Source organism: Mus caroli, unplaced genomic scaffold (genome assembly GCF_978045245.1).
Source record: "Mus caroli unplaced genomic scaffold, Mus_caroli_1 scaffold_16, whole genome shotgun sequence".
Classification (NCBI taxonomy): Eukaryota; Metazoa; Chordata; class Mammalia; order Rodentia; family Muridae; genus Mus; species Mus caroli.
The window spans coordinates 73,807,745-73,833,933 of NW_028227271.1; the positions used below are offsets into that span (position 1 = coordinate 73,807,745).

The following is a 26,189-nucleotide window of genomic DNA, read 5'->3' on the forward strand; positions in this document are numbered from 1 at the left end:
TTTTGTGAGAACGTTAATTTAGGATAGTCAGCGGAAAAATAAACATGCAAATGATGCACACCCTTGAGAAGGGAGGCCTCTCTCACTTGCACATCCCAGGAAGGGAGGCCTCACACTGTGAGTAGCTTTGGTTAAATTTAAGCTTATCAGAAAGGACAGACACATGCCACATTCTGGGGTTAAACTGTTTCTTACAAGATAATTTTTAAAAAGAAAAACTTCTTTTTTATGCAAGTCATGAAAATTATTTCTCCAAATCTCACACACATTTGTAACAATGAAGAAATTTGCATTTATTTCTGCCTTCTTGCTACTTATCTCTGGAGAAGGTTTAGAATGATTTAAAAATGAATAACTTTTCTTTATTATTTTTTTTTTGGTTTGTCTTAAATGAGAATAAATTCTTACAACAATACCAAATAAAAAGGGGGTGGAGGGAGCCTGGCCTATTGAAAATACCAGGAAGGGAGATGTGAAATCAGAGGTAGTGATTATGTATTATTATAAAGTATAAACTAAAGAAAATACTGATAGTTATTTGTAGGATTATTATGCTCATAGCAATCACAAAGTGTTCTGCAGAATAGTATCACTGATTTTGTTCAAAAAAACCACACATCCTTCATCTATAGCAGAGACTTCTTTATGCATTCTAAGAGAACTTGACATTTTACCAAGCCATGGAGAAGACAGTGGGGCTAACCTGGTTATTTTCTCCTGAGATTCACTAGTAACTTATTCATGACTACCATGGAGGAAGTTCCCTAGAAGTAGTAGTCCAACATGCCCACCACCTCAAAACAACTGAGGGTTCAAACTCCCGGGCTTTAGACAAGTGGGCCTAGAGTTCAGAAGCCTGCTCTATGAGCAGAGAGACATTGACATTTCATTTCTGTCTCTATATCCAGAATACATATTATACCTCGTCAGCTGGTTCCAATGTGCACAATGATTTATGTGAGAATTAAATCTTTAATGGTCCCAAGAAGACTGAATCCCACACATAGCCTTTCACTGACTTAACTCCAACAAACATCATTGTCTTGTTGCTTTTGCATGCTTGACTGATACACAGGCATAGACCCAAAGTTGATAAGGGTCTTACATAAAGAACCTAGTCTGTTCCTTTAGATCGGTACATGAAAGAGGGGGCTGAGAAAGTGTATTTGTCAAACACACAAAAGCCAAATATATAACGTTAGTTTGCAGTGCTTTGATAAAGAATTTTGCAGCTCCTGGAGTGTAAGCATAGAATAGTGTTTTTATTTCACATTACAGTGCCCAAGGGGTTCTTCATAAAGGCTTATCTCTGTTAGGTATTTCTATTGTGTAACGAGAACAAAAATACTATCTATATATTTTTATAAGTTAAGAATCTAATGAAAGCAGACTCAACTCTGAAGGCCAGTAATCTTAAAAAGAAGTGGAAAATTAATGGAGGCCAGTTATGAAAGAAACGAAACTTAAAAACTAACTCTAAAAATGTAACAGCCAGTGTCTGGATCATATTGGTTTATGATGGTGTCATAATGGTGGATGCATCTCTGTCCCAGGGTTACTGCCTGTTTGTGAGCTTTGTTCCCATTCCTTATGATATATTTTCTTACATGAAGATATGTTGATGCTCTGTCATCTATCAGTTCTATCAGCTCTCAAAGGATTGGTCTCACAAACCAGTTGTGCCCTTATATATTACTGAAGACCTCTAACAGCGTTTACTGATATGGATTATATGCTGTGCTATTTGTTGGAATACCTACAGAACCCCCGGCAGCCAATAGTTCCTGTTATAGAATGGGCATCATCCTATTCCCTGTGGTCTCAGGAAAGTGTCCCTGAACTGCCATGTGTGAGAAATAAAATCACTGATCTCTTAGCACTGTTGTGACAAGCAATGGACTTTGAGGGTTCTCTGCAAGAGTCTTGGCACACACCACCCCTTCCAAGAACTCCTAAGTATACTTTGAGGAATCTTCATGCTTTTGGCTGGAGTATCAGTATCTCTCCATGTGAGAAATTACGTCATAAGGAAAAGGGACAAAGTTCACAAAATAGCCATGTAGAGCTTAAGGCTTTCTATCTTGTTGAGTCTAGACTTGGTCTCCATGGCAGACAACAACAATAACCCTTGACCATGGCTTTCCCTGTGTTGAATGAGTGTGATTCATGTGTTTCATCTTGATTGCTATTATTTGTACCTCTGTTGTTGGTGTTCCATCCTGGGATTATGAAAATTCACTTCACAAAATGCCTCTCCTGTGAAGTAAGTATTCTCAGAATGAAAAGGACAGACTGTAGTTCCACAGTGAATGACACATCCCTGTCACCTCACTGGGTGGCACCGACCTGGGTCCTGTCTGCTCTGAGTGGGATTCTATACATGATTCCACAGAGTTTATTATACACTAACTTGAAATCTCAGAATTATATACATTTTAAAGACATTCCTCATATATGAGCTCTCACAGGCTACCCATTGAATGGTAGAATTGTACATGATGTAGTAGAATGCTAATTTATTAGTGCACCAAATAAAAGAATAATTACTCTTTTAAAATACATGAGCCAACTTAATTTCTGGTTAACATAGATGTCATTTCCTCCCACTCTGTCCTGTAATTTCTGTATTTGCCCTCAGTTTAGTTCTGATTTTGACTGACAGTATTTTTACTAGTTCCTGGCTGAGATACCATTGCCCTTTTCTCTCTTATCTCTGTGTTTGAATCTCTAAGGATGCATGAGGCAAATGAAGTCCTTGATCAATGTTCATTCTGGCCAAGCTATGCTGGACACTGAGAAGCTAATGGCTCCAGGCATCCATCAGTAAACTGTTCTTGTTGCTCATATGTTCTGTTATTTAATGAAAGCGGCCCCCATTTCTGAAGCCAGTGTCTAGTGACTGACACATATTTGTTAGACTTGAAGTTAGATAACCATGAAAAAATGGCGGGGTCAGGGGTGGTGGCAAAGGTTATTCACGGCTCACATACTGTTTAGGATAGTGTTTTTTAAGAGATAGAGTTGGTAAATATTTACTACTATCACAACATAAAGATAGCATAGAGAGGTAGTTACAGATCACCGTGGTATTCTGACGCCATGAGTCAACACTTATTTTTAATCAATCCTTGGGAAATAAAAATAACAAAACCTTAAATATAACACTTTAAGTTCCACTTGCTCAGTTATTGAAGTAACTTTCTATTTAATATTTTTTTCCAGGCTGATTTAGACTTACTTCTTGTTGTTTTAGTCCCTTTTGAGTGGGGACTAGGAGACTGGTTCTCAAGGGCAGGATGCCAAGTTCAATTTAGCATTAGCTAGTTCACAGCTATTCCAGCTAATGAAGCCATTGATTGAATAATCACAAGGGACTCCCCAAATCTGATGTGCTTTCATTAATTAGATGAATGTATCCGAGAGCGCTACATATCTATGTTCTGTTTCTAGTCCAAGGGCATCTACATCGGGTACTACAGCACTACACAACAGATCACTGTGCTGGCTCAACTTTTGACCCCGACACTCCTTTCCTACCCCTCCATTGACAAGGAAGCCGGGCATGCGGATTATCTGGCAGGAGGAGGAAACCTGGGAAAGGAAGATTAGTGTTTTTTTAGCACGGCATGCCTGCTGCTCGGCTCTGCTCCTACCAGATCCAGCAGGTTCCTTCAGGTCCAAGGATGCTGATAGCTTCTGTCAGTTCACTGCTAACACCTGGGAGTTTCAGCATGCACTGCCTGCTCATTTAATCTTGCCTACCTCTTTGTCAAATGTCTCTTAATTAAGTTGCTTTTAACTATACTCCTGAATAGAATATTCATCCTACCTACGTTGACCCCTAACTGATAGACCTACAGGAGATAACTGACAATTTTCAGATCCTTTCAGCACTTGACATTAACAATATACTGAGATCTTAAACTGCAATGATGTGTTAAATATTTTCAAAAAGTTTTCCTATATTTCACATGGTGACTTTACTCTTAAAGTGCTTCTGAAATTGCTAAGAACAAATGTCCTGAGTAGCAACATTCCCCATATGGCGGTGGTTCAGAAATCTTTGGTACAAAAGTTTGGGCGCTGGGTCCGTTAGCAGGCACTTTAAAAGTATAAACATGTGTGTGTGTGTGTGTGTGTGTGTATGTGTACATATATATGTATGTATGTATGTACACAGATATATGCTATGTATGTGAGTGCACATGTGTGTAGTATGTATATATGTACATATATAAGTATGTATGTATGTATGTATGTACATACCTATGTATTATTTTAATGGTACAAATTAGCAAACAGCCAAAAGCAATCAACATTACACAGGATGCATAAGTTGCAATATAGTTTCAAAGTGGAAATCTACTTGCTACTGATAAAAGTTAACTACTGTTTTCAACAAAATAGAGCAATCTCACAGTCAGGCAAAGCAAAACAAGTAGACACTATGTGAGTGTGCTTGTATGGAATCCAGAGACCAGACTAGGGTCTGAAGAGCAGCTTCCTTGCCAGAAGGCAGTGGTTGGTTTGAGTTTCCTTGTTTGCTTTAGTTACTTTCTTTAAAGCTGGTTGCCAGAGGTCAGGAGAAAATCTTAGCTGTCGTTCATCAGACTACCTAGTACTTTATAGAAAGTTAATAACCTTCCCTAAAACACAGAGCAAGTACAAGACATATCTGCTAAAACTGGACCAGTTAACTGCCCTGTGATGCACACGAGTGAGCATCACGCTACTTGAGGAGGGCTTTGTAGCACATACTGCAAGTGAAGAAACTCCTCTACCAGACATCCTTTGAATGTCCTTTAAATCTCCCAGAGCATCTCAATGGAGAAAGTAACCATGGTAACTCATTACAGTAAATGCCCTGCACATGTGTCTGTTCTCATTTCTCTTTCAACTCTTTCACGTTATGTTCTTTTACTTCGGAAATACTTTTACCATTTTCCATCTTTCTTACTGTTTTTATTTATTTAGCTTGTTTTTAGTTATTTTTTTTTAATGAAGTGTCTGTATGTGTGTTCCTGAGTGGGAATGCGCATGTGTGTGTGTGTGTGTGCAGGTTCCTATAGAGCACAGAGGACAGAATCAGGTCCCCGTGGCATGGAATTAGAGCTAGTTGTAAGCTTCCTGCCACGGGTGTTGAGAGCCAAATTGGAGTCCTTCGCAAATGCTACATGCACAGTGAACTACAGTGCTTCCTCTCCAGCCCTTATTTGGGTCTTTAAAAGATTTTTCCAAAAATAATTACATTTCTGTATTTTAAAAATAAAGTTTAGATTTCCGCTGAATACAAGTTTATTTATGAAATATTGTTTTATTTTTTTAAATAGTGCTTATTTTTTCATGTGAATCAATGCTGTTTAGAAGGATATTTCCTATATATAGTTATAACATTATTACATTTATTATCTTAATTTGCTTTTAATTTTAGTGAATTATATTTAGTTGATATGATCTTTGAGTTTGATGTTTTTATTTTCTACCTCACCATTTTGTTAAAATTTCTTAATTAGAAATTTTTTGGTCATAGGAATAAGAGTTATGAATATATTCAACACGTCCATTTTTTAAAAAGATTTATTTATTTATTTATCATATGTAAGTACACTGTAGCTGTCTTCAGACATTCCAGAAGAGGGTGTCAGATCTCATTACGGATGGTTGTGAGCCACCATGTGGTTGCTGGGATTTGAACTCAGGACCTTTGGAAGAGCAGTCAGTGCTCTTACCCGCTGAGCCATCTTGTCAGCCCCTCAACACGTCCATTTTAAAAATATTTACTTACTTGTCTTTTAATGATTTAGATAGAATCTCATGTAGTTGGGCTGGGCTCAACTGTACTTCTGACTTTCTGACTCTCCTGTCTCCATGTCTCAGGAACTGAGATTTGGATATGTACCATTCTGGGGGATTGAAGCCTGGGTTCTGTATGCGCTGCATGAGAGCAGTCTGTCAATGGAGCCACTTCAAGAGCTTCTCTTCATTAATTGTAAGGTTTAGTTTTCTTTTACTTTTAGCTTTTTATCTAAATATGGATTGAAAAGGTCAAAGTTATACTTTTTACTTCTTGTTTTTATTTTTGAGATTATAATGACATCACTTATCCTTTCCTTTTCCTTCCTTCAAATCCTCCCATATCCCGCTGCTTGCTCTCCAGTCCTCTGTCTCCATTAGTTATCATTACATCCACACACGCAGACACGTACATTCCCAAATATAACTTGATTTGTCTGTGCAATGTTACGTGTCTGTATGTTTTCAGGGCTGACTACTTAACTTTTGTTTTAGCACCAAGAGTCTGTGCTACTCTATTCAGTAGCTCTATAGTCTTAGGTTTATTACATGATTGTAAGTAAACACAGCTCTGCTGCCTCACGGTCCTCTTCAAAACCCCAACTGCTTCTTTTGTATTAATTTCTATTCTACACTAACAGTGTTATTTAACTCTGCATTTAGTGCGATTGCTAGCATAAATGTGCCTAGTCTTTTAATTTCCATTTATTTCATTGATCTTGTTTCATATAAATATAAAATAACAATTTTATTTTTGTTTGCCAGATATCTGAGTTATTGTTAATTTTAGAAGATAATGTGGGGCGCTTACAGAAACACTGAAATTTATATAATGGGCTCGAGCCAGTGTTAATTCTCTTGCTTCTCACTATTCTCTTTCATTCATCTTTTCTCTACTTTCTGTTTAAGTGTTCCAGCACTCATAGTCAAATGTGCCTCTCTGTTATATGAAAAGGAGACATGCTCTCTCATGCCCTCCTCTGAAGAAGAAGACATGCTGTGCTGTGTGCTGCTTTCCTTACTCTGTGATAAGGTGGTGTGTGTCGCAAATATCAGTTAAACAAACTTTGCTACCAAAAGAGCAGCGACAACTATGCACTTTAACATAGGAATATGGAGGTAAGTACATTGGCAAGCCTGCATCTTATTTATGAGTATAAACTCAGGACTTTTGCTTTGAACATGTCTGGGTAAGCACAATGACTAGCTACCATAATAGTGGCATCATGTACTATAGAGACATAAGCTAATATGCACATTAAAAAATGTTTAAAAGCAACTATTATATTTTACTCTTATATCTTCCTTTTATGACAAACCTTGATGTATATTCGAGACAATTTCATTTTATTTCATCTTTTTAGATGCTTTGTTGATTTCTTTTATAAGATACCATTATTTTTAATAGTGTAACACAGTCATTTGTGAATTTTTTTTCTGAGATTAACAAAGCACTTTTTTTTTTTTCAAAAAATTTTCAGGATTTTTCTTTATTTACACTTCAAATGTTATCCCCCCACCCTGGTTTCCCCTCTGGAACCCACTCTCCCTAACACACCCCCCTCCAGCTCACCAATTCACCCACTCCCACTTCCTGGCCCTGGCATTCCACTACACTGGGGCAAAGAGCCTTCATAGGACCAAGGGCCTCTCCTCTCATTGATGTCTGACTAGGCCGTCCTCTGCTACATTTGTGAAATTTTTTTAGAGCAAGTCCATAGAACTTTACAATTTATTAAGAACCGGTTTATTCTACTGCCTGTAGTCTTTATTTCTAAGCTTTAACCTTTCTAGCTGGAAAACGTAACTATAAATAAATAAATAAATAAATAAACAAAAAAAAACACATCTTTGAGTATTAAAGAAATAATACAATTTACTAAGTATATTAAGGTAAGGTTATTGCATATTGCATAGAACAAAGTAGCCAAAAGTGATTTTATTATATGGAAAACCAATCTTGTTATATAATTGCAGATCATGAAGATCTCTGCCAACAATGATCGGTATGTGTGCGAGTTCATTTAAAGGCAGGCATTGTGCTGGTTATATATATATATATAAATATATATATATATACATATACATTTACACATACACATACATATACCTGAGTTCACAGACCGTATTTGTCTAGATTTGGGGAACCTGGTGAAACACTTGGATTCTAAGTGCTGATTCAGGAGTGTTTGCGACCTTGTCAGTGTGGCGAGAACCCTTGGGACTGAAGAGAAATCAATACATTATGAATCTTTTTATTATAGATGGCTTGTGTGGTGGATTGAATGAGAAAAGTCTTCACATCTGACATTTGTTCCTCACTTGTTGGCACTGCTTGGGGAGCCTTAGGACAGGGAGACTAGCTGAAGGAATTATCACTGGGCAGGCTTTGGGAGTATATAGGCCTGCCCCACGTCCAGTTTGCCTTCCATGTTTACTGATACTATCATAACATGTGACCAGAGAGCTTCCTGCTAGGCCTGCCTGCTGCCCAGCCCTCTCCTATGTTATAATGGTATTCTACCATAACAGCAAATAGTACTAGCATAACCTGTAAAGATATTATGTTGTGAAAAGTCACCATACTCTTCGTCTCCTCCCTTTAAATGGGGTTGCTGAGGCTGGGGATGTAGGTTACTTTGTAAGGAGCTTGCCTAGTATGACGCTTGCAGTCCATTCCCAGGACTGTGCAAGCAGGGTGTGGAGACATATGCCTATAACCCCAGCATCCCAGAGATGGCAGAATTAGGACCCAGAGGTTCCAGGTCTGTCTTAAGTATATGCATAGTGAGAAGGCAGCCTGGGCCACAGGAGTCTGCCTTTGACCTACTTTCACTTGTGGAGTAATCCTGTGGGTCCAGAATGCCTGACTCCTGCAGAGAGCGGATACAGGAGTCCACCAGCTCCAGGCCTGTTGTAAGTTCATCTTCGATATCTTTTTGGCCATCTGAAAGGAGATACATTAAAGTGGTAAACAAGGTAGGTTAACAATAAAGCTTTAGGTCAGTGGTTCTCAAGCTGTGGGTTAATGGGATTCTAATGACCCTTTCATAGGGATTGCATATCAGATATCCTGCACATCAGATAGTACATTATGATTCATAGCAGTAGCAAAATTACAGTTAAGAAGTAGCAATGGAGTAATTTTATGGCTGGGAGTCACCAGGGCATGAGGAACTGTATTAAAGGGTCACAGCATCAGGAAGGTTGAGAAGCACTGCTTTAGGTTGCCATGTAACAATCAAACACTATCTCTATTAGACAACACATCTACAAGCCTTGACATCAAGCACAGAAGCCAAAGTTAAGCACATGTATCTTTGGAGAAGATTAAGTTACCAGAAAATTAAGAGACGTTAACCTCCTCAGCCCCAAATCATGAGCTAGCATAACTTCATTTAATTTTTCCTTTTTTTTTCCTAACTCATGTCTAGAAATCTAAAGTTCAAAATGAAAATTATTCAGTAGAGGTACATATCAAAGGGGTAAGATTCCATCAAGAGGCCATACTTTACCTTGTGTCTGCCAGTGAAACTGCTCTCCTGCTGAACTGCAAGAAAGAGAACACACAGCTGTAACGCTAGTTGGCAGAGAGTGTAGTCTAAACACAAGACACACAGGGACCCCAGAGCAGGAGAGCTGAATTCCCAGAACCTGTCTCGGTCCACACAGAGCTGAGGGGTCCATTGAGACGGAATCTTAATTTCCATGCATTTGCTGTATACGCCCTTTTGATTTGCAGCTAATACTGTGCCATCAATGAACACTGTTCAGTAATTTTCATAAAGAGAGCTCATTTTTCCCCACAAATCCAGTCCATTTAGCAATAGCTTATGGTGAATTCAGCTTTACTCAATTTTAGTTACTTTAAAATAACTAAAGTCTGAATAGTATTAGACATTGTAAAGTTGCCTAGTAAATAAATATAGATCCCCTTTTATTAAAAACAAGATAAAATAACTTTTTGCCTTTACTTCAACATTTCCTATGAGTTTTCTTTCTAGGTGATTGTTGTGACTTAAATAAGGTGACTTAAAATAATAACATATTAGTACCAACTGAATATACATTTTGAAATTCTCTCCTAACAATATGGATAGAGCCAAATGTGGTTCACATGTATGCATATATATATAACAATATATATGCACATCTGCACATCATATATGCATATATATGTATATATATATATATGTATATATATATATGGCTGTGATATTTCAGAGTAGGCCTGCAAAGATGACTGATTTATTTTGCATGACTTATTAAATATAAAATAGATGAATACATTTAAATTTTTTGGGGTGTGAACAACTTCCTTTGTATGTTCTTCTAATGGTGCCACCATTTTCTGTCAATATCTGACGAGCAGTAAGAATAGCAGTGACAGATACCATTTAAAAATGGTTTTCTACCTGTATTTTACCAGATCTTTGCCTTGATCAAGCAGCTTCTATGAATAGCTCATCAGTCCTTTAACAGTAAGTGGGTTTTAGACCCTTAATTTGCACCTTAGAGGCAGCTTCTGAATACATTTACGTGGGAAAAGGGAATTCTGGTATAAATCAGCACTCAGAAAAGCCATGATTGATGTAAATGAGAACAAGAATGGTCCCTTTAGAACCGAATGACTATTATAGGGTGTCTTGCTCCTGAGCCAACTCATATTAGTAAAATGGAAAGGAATTTTATAATGCTAAGAGCTAAAGACAGATCTGACACATGAAAAGGTAACTGCAAATTCATTTCCATGATGCTCTTACATCCATTAAAGAGATATAGCATTATCTAAGAGCTATATCTAACTACAAAGTTCAACCCTTACCATAGGAATGTAATACACATGTCAATATTTTAAAAATGATAAAGCAGCTTCCCTTAGTAGGTATCATTACATATGAGGTTGTTCCATATTAAAATTCAAGCCTCCCCAGGATACATCTGAGCCATCACCACCATGGCTATGTTAATCCTTTAAGAATGTTACTAATCAAGCCTGTGCTGTCATGATCCTATTACTATGCACTGGTACCATTGCACATTTTCAGAGACTGCACTCGAACCTGGGTCTTTTGATTCTGAGTAAGTCTAAGTGCATATTATTAGTGTCATGATCATGTGCAGCCCTTCTGAAATGTCTAGGTGACAGCCCACCGGAAGCATACAAGCTCAGAAAACCTGTATGCTTGGCTGAGTGTCTGCTCTAAATAATAGAGTTATACACTTCTTGTGTACTATGAATGTTAGATTCACTAGGTAAGACTCATTGTCAATGTAATGCTAACCCAATCTCTGTTCTTCTATATCGGTAAGGCTGGACAAACTCTCAATGTGGCATAACCTTTTAAGTATAGATGTCATCATCTGTGTAAGGACAGAAAACATTCTCAAACTGTACTAGGCTGAATATCAGATTTCTCCCCAAATAAACTCTAGATCAAAGCTCTGGAATTTGTGCATGCTCAGCTGTTTGGACAGAGGTTTTCAAGGCTGTATCAATGGTTGACTGTCTTCAGACTGGTCATCTGCAGGAGGGATCTGAGTGAGAGATATCCTTGTAAGAGACTGAAAGAACCTACATAGACATGGAGATGGCCAGGTAAAGATGAGGGTGAAGACCAAGTGACTCAGACACAAGTGAAGCCTCAGTGGAAGCCACACAAACAGGAAGAGGTTTGAGAGGAACTTCATCTTTGGTCTTGCTAGGAACCGTCTCCCAGCTGACACACTGACTTCAAACTTCAGCCCTCCAAAACTTCAAGAATAAGTTTGCATTGTTTTAAGCCAGGTGCATGTAGTACCACTTATGGCAGTCTCAGGGAATCACATTATTTTTTCCTGATACAATAAAGACATTGCCACTACCTCCAAACTACTACAGGCCCATAGAAATCCAGATATTTGGTTCTAAGGTTTCTAACATAGTAAGGCCTTGTTATTTCTCAACACTTACCAACTGTCTCTTGCTTTTAGGAGCAAAGCTTAGTGAGGTTGAGGAATGTGACCACTCAGCTCCTAATAGTCTCATCAAAGCTTTGAAGAAACTTGCACAATACTGAATGCAAACTCCTCATCCACAAACTAAAGTCACTCACTGGGGTGAGGGGTATGGCTTCCTCTTAAGCTTCCTTATCTAAAGCAGTGCAAGCACCCCTGGGCTCAGTGGTGTTCTGGTCTCTCCCTATGGAACACTTCGATGCTCATCTGCATAGCCCATTATGCGTAGACAGGGCTACACAAAACCCTGAGGGAAGAAGTGTAGGGCATCATTTCCTGTTCAAGTACAGAAGTGCAGGCATGAATTTCTAACCTTGCTATCCACTTAAGGCCTGTGTTTACATGGGTCCATAAGAATGGATACTATGTCAGCCCATGCAGAAAGGTGGTCAGACATACAGTGTGGTGGTGTGGAAACTCTGAAGCTGCAGGTTGACTCGGTAGAACTCATGTTGCACTAATCCATAGGGATATGGGCCATTGTTGGTGTTCACAGCAGTTCTTCCTTCTTGACTTTTCCCTGCACAGGATGGGGCTGGATGAAGGTATCCCATGGCAATCCCCACACAGAAAAGATGGGGCCCGTGGCTTTGCTCATAGGGGAGTTTGTCCCTCTACAGGTGACTCACTGCACAAGACTCAACATCCAGCCGGGCAGTGGTGGCCCATGACTTTAATCCTAGAACTTGGGAGGCAGAGGCAGGCAGATTTCTGAGTTCAGGGCGAGCCTGGTCTACAGAGTGAGTTCCAGGACAGCCAGGGCTATATACAGAGATCCTGCCTTGAAAAAACAAACAAAAAAAAAAGACTCAAGATTCTCATATTATCATATAGCTATATTTTGGTCTTTCTCTTTCTAAATTATTTCGGTTTTATGATACCATAGAACTGAGAAGTAGCATTTTATTATTATTATTACAGTTGAGAGAAAAAGCAGTACTGACGGTAATGTAGAAATGTCCTCTCAGGAAAAAAAAAAGTCATATTTCTTTGGGTCAGACAAAAGCATTAATCACTTCAGTGGCTTCCTTGACTCCTTTCACACAGTTAAAATGCATTAGCAGTAATACCGATCACAGAGTGCAGACGTCCCCAGAGGAAACCGGTTTGGATTTGGTTTCCTTAAGTGCGTACTTTCACTTCTCTGCCCTGGGATTCCATGAAATTTTATGTTTGTTTGTGTGTGTCTGTATATGTGTGTGTGCGCGCGCGCGTGCTCGCGTGCAATGGATTCCTTTCTTTTAAGAAGTGTTGTAAGGTGTATTCTTTAAAAAACCAAAAAGCAAACAAACCTAACTATTCATTACGTCATCACAGACTAGGCCTGCTTCTCATATACTCTCATGCCTAGGGTTAGGAATGATCTGCAGTCAACATTCTCAGTGATGCAGCTGAATTTAGTGCAGTGGAATAATCCACATCAAGAGAGACACAGTTCACTGCCCTCCAGATCACATGTGAAGAAAATGACAGAACATCTCTCTGACAAATTATTAAAGTAGGGGTGTTGGAACATTTCTAGTTAGCCAGCAATCGCTGATAGCTTCATGTTCTTTGGGCACGATGGATGTGTGCGTGTGTGGCAAGGGTAGTTTAGACCAGAGAGTCACCTTGAGCTCCTTGCAAAGTGGATTCTCCCATTGCCTTTTCTGACTATCATCTCTCTCACCCATGGGCCATTTCTAATAAAGACCATCTATGAAAGTTCATAGCTTTTCTTAATGCCAGCAAAAGACACAGAGCAAGCCACTTCTATTGACACTCTCTGATGGACCGGCTCAAGTATATTTTCTTTTGTGACTTCAGATGCCTGTAGCACTGGTCTCCACCCTGAACCAGGTGGAGCATTATTGCTCCTGACTTTTTAAAAAAGGAAATAAAGGTACAGAACACTGAGGCTATGGTTAACTTTGCTTTGAAGCTGAGCAATGTACCTAAAACATAAGCCAGGGGAAGCTATTGTAAAAGTAAATTGCTTCCAAACTAATGTTTGATTCTACCCTACAGGAATAAAGATACTCATACTGATGGCATCTGTATGTCTAGACCTTGGTTGTAGCAAAAGAGAGCTTTTAGAAGTCAATTTCACATGCAGGACCCCACCCTAGAATGTAGTGATTGCAAAATAAAATGAGCTTAGTCAAGAGTCTTAGATAGTATGGGAATGACGTGTGTATGAGAAAGATGAGAATTGGTCTGTTTGGTGTGTAGTGTTTTGTTAGAGGCCTCTACTGCCTGTTATGTGTGTGTTCTATTTCCTAGTCTGCTATGGTGAATAGCTCTTTTCCCCTTCTGTTACTGCTTTGTGGCTTCTGTTCCTGAGATTGCCCTAAATGAATAGTCACAGTCTCCCCCATGCAAATGACATGTTGATTTCTTTCTTATATCACAAATCTTTCTGCCTTGATTATTTCAACATCATATATAATATTATAGAAATTATAGACATCTTCATAGGGCTACAAAGGCTACTGTTAGGAATGCTTAGCTAAATCAGGATGTCCTGTGTGCAGCAGTGGACAGGGTGGTCTCTAAAACCAGGCGCTGTGTGGCAGAGCCCAGCTCTGACACGTTCAGTCCATAAAACGGCAGGGAATATTTAAACTTGTGAAGATTCAGTCAGTTCCTATAGTTCAGGTGTTTAAATGTGTGCTGATTAGGGGCTTAGTGCACTATGGAATACGGAATGGAGTAAAATTGTTTATAAACTATAGTTGGCCACGCCTACAATCATTTACTGTAAATGACTTGTGTCAGTGTCAGTCATTATAAGTTGATTGATGATGTCTTACCTTGTGTTTTTTCTTGGTAGTACCTGGAAGTTGTCTGTGGGAGGCTCTAAATGGGAATAGTCATGGGAAAGGTGAGCAGCTGGTACAAGAGAATGCCATGCATGGCGATTTTTGGACTACAGCACATTTTCTCGGTGGGTACCCTCTTGTGGCTCTGAGCACCCAGAAGGGAGATATCACAGGCTCTACCTGACTTTCACTATGGCTTGCTACTTGAATGTTCTCAAAGGCCCATGTGTTAAAGTCATGGTCCTAAGGGGACATTATAGAAACACTGTGGCCTTATTAAAAGGTAGGGAGTTTTTAGATCATTGACCTGTAGTTCTCAAACTGTGAGTCCACGACCTCTTTCACAGAGTCACCCAAGACAATCCGAAAACACAGAGATTTACATTATAAGCCATAACAATAGCAAATTTACAGTTGTGAAGTAGCAATGAACTATAATTTTATGGTTGGGATATCCACAGCATGAGGCATTGTGTTACATGGTCTCAGCAGTAGGAAGGTTAAGGACCACTGACAATCAAGGAAAACCGCTAATGGGGGCTGTGGGACTCTTGCCCCTTCCTCTCTCTCTTTGCTGTCTGACAAGAAATTTGCCTCATCACGTGTTCTCATGGACATGTGCTTAGTAATAAATTCAGTCATTGAGAGAAACCTGAGGAGTTGGGTGCCCAAATAGCCATTTTACTCTTTGTACATTATTTGTCTTGAGTATTTTGTTACAGTGATAGAAAGCTCATTTACATAAGTGACAATGGTAGGGACATTTACAGTCACATGCATAGAGCTGGAGGTAGTATGCCAAGCCACCTCCTGTTTAAAGCCTTTGTATGCAGGTCCAAGGGCCATAGACACATTGCCTGCTGTCTAGGCAGCACAATTTCCTTTTTGGGAAGACAGGGATATCTTTTTCATAGGAATTTTATCAAAAGTAAGAATGTAAAGGATTTAAACCCACAGAACAGTGACATGAACCTGACATCATGAGGGAAGTTGTGAATAGAAGCCAAAGGAGGGAAAGCTGGAGAAAGAACTGCCAATTCACAGAACAAAATGAGCTTCCACGGGATAGTCACACAGAACCCACCTTGTCTTTTTATCTGTCTTGCAGACAGATAAAATATTACCACACTAATATGTCATGGGTTCTAAAGAATTTATGCTTTCTTTCACCAGAACTATAATAGGGACTAAAAAAGGAGTATATTCTTTGAAAAAGAAAGATGGCTTGCTTCTGAACTCTAAGTCTCTCCAATCAGCACCTTACAGACAGTTTCTCCTGGAGTTTGCCATCATTCTTGCTATAGCTAACACCAGGAACATTTTCTGTTTTCAGAATCATGTATGAGAAAATATATATACCTCAAATTTCTATTATGAATTTCTTTTCAGTTTGAGGCAGAAGAAATTCACAGCCCCAACCTAATTTTGTTGGCATTGATGACTGGCAAAATATGCAAGCAGTTGATATAGCAAAAGACTAATGCTCCCACAGGGGGGCTTGGACGTAAGTGGCTCCTGTGTGTGTCACAAAGGACCACAGTACTGTCCCATGTGGGAAACAGCCACTTAGAGCTGTACAAAGCAGAAAGAGTATGTATTCAGTTTGGGTTTAATTCTCTCTAAATAAATACTCCACTTTGTCACAACCACAAAGAATTAGCCTGAGGCTCCATCATCCAAAATGTGCTAGCAATACAAAAGCCAAGGTTTTACCATGGGAAGGAAACACATTCAAGTTTCTCTTCTTGAAATTAATTTTATAGGTTCAGAGTTGACTGTAGCTATATTACAAGAGGCATATTATGTATAATATCCAATACTGGAAGGAGCAACAAATGGGGTTCTATAAAATATGAATTCCTCATACTATATTTCCTTTCATAGATTCCTGAGAACCTTCTCATGCATGGGCTAGGAATTATTTTTAAACGATTTTACTAGTACAGAAGGCATTTATTGTAGTTGGAGGCATATATCTAACCACATTAGAAAATAAACTATCATAATATCTCTGCCAGTGGGCATTCCACAAATTGGAATAACATAAGTCGCAATTTTTGATCACTAGGGGTACTATTGTAAAGTGCTCTCCAAAGCATTTAATTGAACCATTGTGCTGTTTCTGTGTTAGCTCTACTGGGCTGCTCACTGCTAGGCTGATCAGTCGACTCTGACATCCTCTGTACCCCAGTCAGATGTTGATGAACTCCAATGCTTCCTTTCTGAGCGTTAGCAGGAGTGGAAGAGAGAATTCTCTGCATTGAGAGAAGCTGGGTGTCCATTACTGTGTTTTAGAGTAGGGGGTAGAAAAGAGTAGATACTATTTGTTAATGGATGTGATGCCCCCAGCAAGGTATTCCAAGGTATTTAGCTCTACCTCTCAGCTAAAATACCTCCTTACTCCTTGAGTAAACAGAAGGTTAAACTCCTGTTTTCTTGTTTCCTGTGACTGTGTATGAGTCTCAGTAAATCTTGATGCTGGAGGGTGTGTGTGCCTTTGTATATGAAGCTATGAAGGGGTGATGTGTGTGTGTGTGTGTGTGTGTGTAGGGCTCACTTTGCTGTTCCTTTAAGTCACACAAATCTGCCAGATTTTCATTTCCCCATTCGTCCTTCCCATATTGATCTGCCTGCCTGTCTACCTGTCTGTCCGTCCATCTGTCTGTCCATCCATCCATTCATCCATCCATCTTACCTGTTGCAAACATGCTAAAGCCTGGTCACATATTTTAATGGAATAATATGATTTGTTAGTATAAATGAAGTTTACTCCCCTTAGATCTTCAACGGAAATATATGAAAGCAATGGTCTTATATTCCTCAGGAAAGAGAACAGAAATTTGAGTAACAATACAAAATTGGTAAAAATTAAATTTCACTTTGACTTTTTCGAGACAGGTTTCTCTGTTTAGCCCTGGCTTTCTTGGAACTCCCTTTGAAGACACAGGCTGGCCTATGAAGTCAAAATCCACCTGTATTTGCCCCAGGAAGTGCCTGGATTAAAGCCCTGTTCCACAGCTCAGCTCTTTTGACTAATTATAAAACTCCCTTAAAGGCTGAAGACAAGAGGAAGTGCAGACAACAGAAACTGGAAGTCGCATTGGAAACCGCGATAACAGAGCTGCTTGCACTGTGGCTTCTTCCTCTGCGTCCACTTCCGCTTACAAAGTCACAGTACACTTTGACTGTTTATAGAGCAGAAACCACAGGGTATCCATAAACACCAGTGGCCATCACATCTTCTGTCTTTACATCATGAAAGGCAGTAGCAGCCTTTTGACCATGTGAGCCACCTGAACTCATGTAATGTTTAGTAAAAGAAAAAAAAATCAATGGATGTATAAATCTTCACCACAGATTTATTCATAACTACCAAAGGCTAGAATATCAGCCAGACATCCCTCATCAGCTGAGCAGTGAATGGCATGACACAACACACTACAGAAACCTCCACAGCAAGGGAAAGAATGGCTTTTGGTACACAGTAGGTAGTGATCCTCAAAAGACTAAGATGCCTTTAAAAAGAAGTAATAGTCTTGAAGTACAATATTAGGGGACTGAAGAAAAGATCAGTGACAGCTAAGTGTTAAGGATAGGTCAGGGGATAGTGCAGGACGAGGTAGCCTTTCTGTGATGGAGTGGTTAGAATATTGATATTGGTGGTACAAACACAAAGCCATTTGTTTGATGCATTCTCATAGAACTAAGCACACACACAAATCTCTCTCTCCTTCTCTCTCTTTCTGTGTGTGTCTGTGTGTATGTACACACATGCTTGTACACATGGGAGGTGTAAATTAAAAGTAGGAAATTCTGGATTATACCAATGCCTTATATGTGGGCTAGGCATAGTTACAGGGAAACAGGCATAGTTACAAGTAAGCTTTCTGTATAATTTATTTCATATTTTCATGAGTCTATAAATAGTCACAAATAAAAACCAAAACAAAACTAAAGTGTGGTTTGACCATGCTTCAGTTTTACACTCTGACCTGTTTTTTTTGTTTTTTTGTTTTTGGTTTTTGTTTTTTGCTTTTGTATACAAGATGCCGTTAGTTTATTCTCTCATGTAATATAAGCTAGAACAAAATGAAGATCGGGGATACTGGAATAATGACAGAGAAGGAAGAGATGGAGATGGTATGATGGTTTATAGATGCTCAGCCCAGGGAGTGTCGCTATTGGGAGGTGTGGCCTTGTTGGAGTAGGTGTGTCATTGTGGGCATGGGCTTTAAGATCCTCATCCTAGCTGCCTGGAAGTCAGTCTCCCACTAGCAGCCTTCAGAGGAAGATGTAGAACTCTCAGCTCCTCCTGTACCATGCCTGCCTGGATGCTGCCATGTTCCCACCTTGATGATAATGGACTGAACCTCTGAACCTATAAGCCAACCCCGATTAAATGTCCATTAAAAGACTTACATTGGTTATGGTGTCTGTTCACAGCAGTAAAACCCTAAGACAGATGGGCATACAGAAAAAAAAAAAAAAGAAAAAAGGAATGTGTTCACTTGTGACTATCCTTTTGTTCTTTATTCTTATCAGAGCTGACTGGACCTGCCCAAGCTCATTGATGCTTTGTTCCATGAATGAGCTGTTAGCCCTGAAATAGAATATAGGAATCACATAGCCAATCAGATGCAAGAACTACCCCGTCATTAGTGAAAAGGCCATGGGTTATACCTCAGATTCTCTGCTCATCAGATGCCCAAATTTCTTTCTATTGTCCTGTGATTTAAGAAAGATTTAAAGTGATATTTGGCTCCATATCCCGGAGCAAAATGCCAGTTTTTATGCATGCTCGTAAAATCCAGATCTCACATAATGCAATGTACTCCCTCCCTGCAAACATTGATAAAACATAGGCTGTTGCCTGGTAGGCATGCCCCCGTTTTTCCTACTAATCTGACTGCAGAGGAGTGACTGCAGAGGGGATTTGTGTGGATGTCTTACAAACAACTCTCCCAGTGCCTAGAAATTGGTCTCCTTGATTTGTCCATTGCTTTCCATATATATTATGCTAAACATTTAAATTACACACTTAAGAATACTCTCCAAAGTTTTATATAGAATAGCTGAAATTGAAAGATTAGATTAGACCCCTTACTTTATGTAGGGGCAAAACAACAGTTCTTTTCGAACTATTATGTTCAGGAAAAAATGAGGATTTGAATAAGAGTTCTTGCTAAACAATGGTAGTGCTTGCATAAAAAATGTTTCAAATTTTTTATAGAGCCATAAATGAAAACATCTTAAGATATTTAAAACATCTTCCTAGTTGACATTATTTGTGCTTATTTTTCCATTATAAATGACATTTGGTGTCTATAATCTTAATGGCCATGGCTAGAACTTTGCAATGCCTCTATGCTCTCTATACACAGGGCTCTGTACAGGAGCGACTCACTCCGTTCAGGAGAGGTCCAGGTGTGTGAATGAAAGAGCTATGTACAACCCACACCATAACTTCTTACACTGCAGCTCATTCACACCCTTTCCTGCTGGAGCCATGAATGAAACTCAGAGTACACACCACCTGTGTGTCATCTTAAGTACAAAGTAACCAGGAGTGTCAACAGATCCTCAAGGCCAGGCTTTGCCTCTGAATCATGGCTCTGTATAAGGAAGACAAGCTCTTCTCAGAAACAGGAACTATCAAGGAGTTATGGCATCTTCTCCTCACGTTCCTTCCCTTGTCCACCAACACCCAAAGCTAACATGACGAGACCCAGTAGCCATGGCTGGACTTTATTTGGACTTTTGTAACTCCTGGGTAAGAGAATGCTGAACCTCCTCAAGTCAGGCAAGTAGGACAGAAACAGAGAGCATCTTCCCGCTGTGTATCCATTGAGCCTAGCAGAGCCAAATGCACACACATGCACAGGGCACAAACTATGTGCTCCATGATTTCAGTGATTCACCACCTAGATTACCCACTCCGGCATAGGACAGGATAAACAAAATGTAAAATGCATGCTTATAGTTTAAAATTCATATTCTTCTTCCCTTATTTTTCTCTGACTTCCCATGTTCAGTATTTTCAATACATGTGACCATACACAGGACTGTTTGTTTTTTAATGTGGGGTCTAAGGGATTGATAGTTATCTTGTTGTGTTTGCAAGATAAGCCTGGTGCTACTAAGTGGTCCACCCCTCAGGTCCCTTACCTCCCTTTCATAGCATCTTTCTCTGAGTGTTTCACGTACTATATCTTATATGTGGAGTGGGCTCTGTACATTGTGTCAACATGATGGATGGCTCATATAGCACGGTAACTAAATGATGTGACGTCCTGAGGGGCAGAGGATTAGCTTCTCTTCAGTTTCACTACACCTAGTCAAGTTGCTCAAGTTCAAGCCTGGAAGGGGGTGTGTGTGACTCTGCTCTGATCGAATATACACAGCATTCCTGTCATTGATATTGCAGAATCCAATCAAGTAATCTTAGCTCACAGGTGGTCAGAGACTGTCCACTGATGGAAGAGCAGAACCCAGGTCTTCTGGAGAGCCGTGTGGGCTTACACAGATTCTTGCAACCTGTCCTGATCTCAGCTCTCTGTCTCGGAATGTCTGGACCAGGCTCTGCATGGGTTGAGACTCCGCCCTGTTTTATTACTTATCAAAGCACATTGACGGAATTTGTGTTTCAGTGCATGGAGAGTCATTCAGGGATTGGCTCCCATGCTCCATGTGCTCATGTGTAGGAATCACCATAGGGAAGAGTGTCCTTTTACTATTCTAAGTGACCACCCCCCCCCCTTTTTGAAGAATTCTATCTTCTTTGGAAAATGACTACAACAAAAGTGAGTTTATTATATTTGCCATAAAGCACTATGGGAATAACTTATTCCTCTACTGAGTGAATGTTTTGATTGGCACACCTTGTCTAGAATAAAAACATTCACCAGTCAGACATGCCCTGCTACCCTCCTCCCCCACCCCCAATCATACTAGGTGGCCAATCCTTTAAGAACACTAACTACATTTAATAGTGTACCATCATTTACATCAACGGTGAAATTTTATTTTTATATTTTACACATCTAAGTTTACATGGCTGTTTTGTCTTTTGGGTTCCTTATTATTTATTACTTGAGAGTTCCATACACCAACACACACACACACACACACACACACACACACACACACACACACTGTATTGATTAAACCTACTCATTCCTGCCTTTGTGTTCATAGGTACAGGGCTATCTCCTAGAGTATGGGTGGCCTCTGTGAACTCACATCTTTGGAGAAGAGAGTATTCCTCCCTTAGCAGCCATTGATTACCAATGTCTTCCCAGCTAGAGATGGGACTTTGTGATGCTCCTATCTATTCTAGGATGTTTTTCTGGCTCCATCTTGCAAAAGTCTTGTTTGTGGGATCCTGGCTGCTGTGAGTTCACACACATCTATATTACACTTCCTCTCCTGAGGCTCAGAGATCATCACAGAAGGAAGAGGTGGCAGAGCTGAAAGGAAGGGGCAGAAAGACTGGAAAAGCCAGAGCGTTGGGGGATGACAGGCATTTTCTCTTACAGTCAGTATATTCCTTTCAAAGGAGAAAGTGAAATTACTTCTTCATGTCCCCACCAAAGGTTGCATTTACATATGCAAAAGCACATACTTTGCAAATACCATTGGATTTTTTCTTCTTTACTGGATGTCTTTTGTTTTCAGTTACGTTTTGTCCAATGTTTAGACTTGAGTGAACTAATTTTCCTCTCTCTAATTAAGCCTATTGCAAGATTTCACTCACTCGAGCTTCCTGTTAAATGAAACATTATTTTCCCTTATCAGTGTTCTGTGATGTGTTCCTAGTAGCTTCTAATTGGGGACAATTATAAGAAGATAAATCTAAATTCGGCAGGGGCAGTTGCCATTAACATATCCCTGCTTTGCTTGTGAGGACTTCCTGTTTGTGTAAGACAACAGGGAGCTCAGACTCCAGAGTGAGGCCTGTTGGAGCAGCACAGGAAACAGGCAGCAAGGGCAGCCTTCATTTTAATTTGTTAGTCTAAATTGGCTTGAGAGGAACCCACAAAGTCGTCCTCACCTGATGTGCCTAATGACCTTAATGCAATGAGTGGGTGTGTTGACTTAGTTCTTTCCAGAACCATTGCCTCCCACAGCCCTGGACAAATTGCTGGAACAAGCTGTATCCTCAGAAAAGGTACCACATGCAATGATATGCACGTATGTTATAACAGAACCTAGTGTTTTATTCAGTAATTTTAAACAACTTAATTTAAAAAGCAAGAGAAAGGGATAGATAAAGTTGAAGGGAATTTTCTTCATCAGACACCCAAGGAAAGGATCTCTAAGAAGCAGGGTAATGTTGAAACCAGTGTTTGTCTACCAAGAGAACTCTGCCTTTCCCCACGGCTCAGGATTTCTTCACTTGCCTTTTAGAGCCAGGAAGAAATAACAAGAAAATCAAATGTGATTTTTGTTGTCCTTCACTTGTAATTAATGGGCTCAATTTGACCTCTCTATTGAAATATAAAATGATCCTTTGAAACCATTTCATTAATATGAAAAACTCAGATGTCATGGAATAAAATGCTGGTAAGGAAACCTTTAGTTAGCATATTCATATGTGTGCATACATATGTGAGTGCCTGAGTACACACACACACACACACACACACACACACCTTAATTTAGAATGGAGACATCTGAGAAATGTCAGTATCTAACCCTCAGGTTAATGATGCACGAGGAATGAAATTTCAGTTTGTCTGGATGATATAAACTGTGCTTAAGGGTCATACTTCATGCCTCTCATTTTCTTCCTTTGTAGAGATTCAATCAGGAACTCTTCATGCTATCAGTCTGAATTGTATACTCTGTGGGGACGAGCAGTTGAATTTGTGAGCGGTTAATGGCTCTCACAACTGTTTAAAGGAGAGAGTAAGCATGAGCTATACATTGAAGTATTCAGAAATAATTTTTTTTTCTGTAAAGTCAACAGCATCCATCAGCTGTTCTTTACTGAGACGAATCTACAGAGCAGGGGCTTTGTATAGATCTTCTCCTTTGCCCCCACCACCCCCTGAATTCACTGCCCCTCCTAGGGTCTTATTTGGAAGTGGGTGTTAAATTACTTGCATGGCCCTAGTTTGTGTTCTACAGTATAAAGCGAAATGTGACCAGAAAGCGTTTGGAGATGAACTCAGCTAAGCCTATCATCAATCCATGGACTGGTCAAGAGTGCAGAGCATAACTATTGGAGCGACACTCCACAGCTCCAAGGAACCAGTCAATCCTGATCAAACAAGTCTAACTAGACAACTAGACACACATCTAATAAGCAATGCCAAGGCACTTTAAACAAACCGGGAACACTCTCGCCATCACCAGCCTTGAGGAAGAAATGGTGGTTTCTCTTCTTCCCCTTGAGATGGGACTGCCCAATGACCTGCATCTACTAATAAAAGAGAGGAGTTGGGATGAGGGAGGCATTAATTTCTAACTCCTGCAGGATGGATCTTAGGCGACCTCCAGCTGTTAGTCCTTTCCATAAATGAAAGTACCGATGGGGCTCAGGCTTCCTTAGATGATGTTTGGCTACACGGTGACATCCATGCTGTGAAAAAGCCCAAGCTGGCCAGCTTGAGAGACAGGAGCTGCAGGGACTGGGCAGATGTGAGAGAAATGGCCTTGAACTTTACTTCTGAGCTTGGCTGCTAGAGTGAAAGACCTTGGCTGGTGGCACAAGGAACAGGAGAGAGGCCTCCCCCAGGAGAATTCTCTACACACAGGCCCTGGAGGAAGCACATCCACGCCCCTGAGCTTGGAAGGTTTGTTAAAGTACAATCAATAACTGGAATAGTGTGCACGGCACACAGTGCTCCTCCTCTGCCAACACTTAGTGAAACTGGCCAAATGGCTGACTATCAAATGTGCAAGTCATACTGAATTTCTGCAAGGTAATTTTCTCCCCAAGAAAAAAGACAGACAGATGCAGAAACACTGGGTTAAGCATGGTGTATTGTTTTCATTGAATAATTGAGTCAATGTTGGACTTTATTTAATTCTCTCTCTCTCTCTCTTTCTCTCTCTCTCTCACACACACACACACACACATTTGGATTTTATATAATTCTTTTCAAATGGCTAGACACACTCCATATACTGGATTCTTGAAGTGAGATTTAAAACAAAGCTATTAAAGTTCGAAGTCTATGACTTTGAGAAAAATTATAATTTTTCAGAATGGAAATAGCATGCAAACTATTAATGGGTGATGGTGTAGACTGCTGTAGTGGTGTAGTTGGCTTAGGAACCCGCAAAACAGCACCTATTGAATGTGCTAAGACCTGAAGCAGAGAGCAATTTACCCCGGATTTTCTGCACCAGGATGACATCTGTGCACAAATGTGATATGAGCCAGGTCTTGAATGAAATGATGGGACAAAATTCAACAGAAGGAAAGAAATGGAATTATATGGGAGTTTTGACCTGGCAGACTTCTGACATGAGACAAAAATGAAAGAAAAAAATCAATAACTTATTTAAGCAAGTTTAACATTTCTAGATGAAGCTCCAGGTGGACAGGAATGACTGTGGAGGATGTAATTTGGGTTTTGAGATACTCCCATTTTACTGTGGTGCTAAGGAGGCACACAGGTCACAGTTTCAGACATATTGTGAAACTGGGAAAAGTGCATAAGAGTGGGTCTCTGCCATGGGCGAAGCCAAGTGAAATGATAAAACAGCAGCCACAAAAGGTACCGAAATGAGGCTGTGCTCCAGGAGCACTGGGTATTAGATCCCTATAATCCTCTGTATGTGCAGGCATATATATTAAAACAGCATGTATCTGAGGTACTCCTACAGAGGATGCAGCTACGATTCCTCATGTAATAAAAATTGATGGAGGGAGGGGATTTCTTGTAAGTAACATAATAGGTGTGTGTGTGTGTGTGTGTGTGTGTGTGTGTTCCTCACCAACTGTTTATTGTAATTTTATTTTAACAGAGTCATTTCAGTAGTAAACACCAACATTATAATAATTCACAATAACAAAAAAATCCTCAGCATCATCAGTCATCTGAGAGAGGAACATTAAAAGGAAATGCCTTGTATCTAGTTGGAGAATTATTTTTAATCGTTTCCTTTATTCTTTGAAATTACAATATAATTACACTCTTCCCCTACGTCTTCCTCCCTCCACAACCTCCCACATGTGATCTCTTTCAAATTCATGTCTTTTTATTAGTTGTTGTTATGTGTGTTATATATGTGTGCGCACACACACATACACATATATACATATATATTCCTAAATACATAAGTACAGCATCCTCAGTCTGTATGTTACTTATATCTATGTTTACAAGGATGACCAGACAACAATAATAGACATGCTAATGTAGACAGAGGAAAGCCCAAGTGCCCTTAACCCTGCACAAAGAAGTCAACTAAGAAATGCTGAGATTAGGAGAAACAATTTTCCTTGTCGAAGCTTGTTGGTTTTCCAATACCAAATAATCATTCCTGGAGATTAGGTTTTTAAGCAGACTGACATAACCAATCTTTGCAAAGGTGTGAAGTTATAGGAATGCAAATTGGACAAACATATGAAGGATCGACAGGAAG

At 39.7% G+C, this 26,189-nt stretch overlaps 1 protein-coding gene across 3 annotated transcripts in view; it reads right to left on the reverse strand.

Annotated features, from left to right (window-relative positions):
* Ctnnd2 (catenin delta 2) overlaps nucleotides 1–26,189 on the reverse strand; it is an 810,770-nt gene that overhangs the window by 373,655 nt on the left and 410,926 nt on the right. For all 3 annotated transcript variants that reach the window (XM_021182851.3, XM_021182850.3, XM_029469859.2), the window contains 2 exons: nucleotides 9,309–9,343; nucleotides 8,624–8,740 (listed from right to left, as the gene is read on the reverse strand). In XM_021182851.3, coding sequence (XP_021038510.1) covers nucleotides 8,624–8,740; nucleotides 9,309–9,343 — 152 coding nt within the window. The remainder of the gene's footprint in view (nucleotides 1–8,623; nucleotides 8,741–9,308; nucleotides 9,344–26,189) is intronic.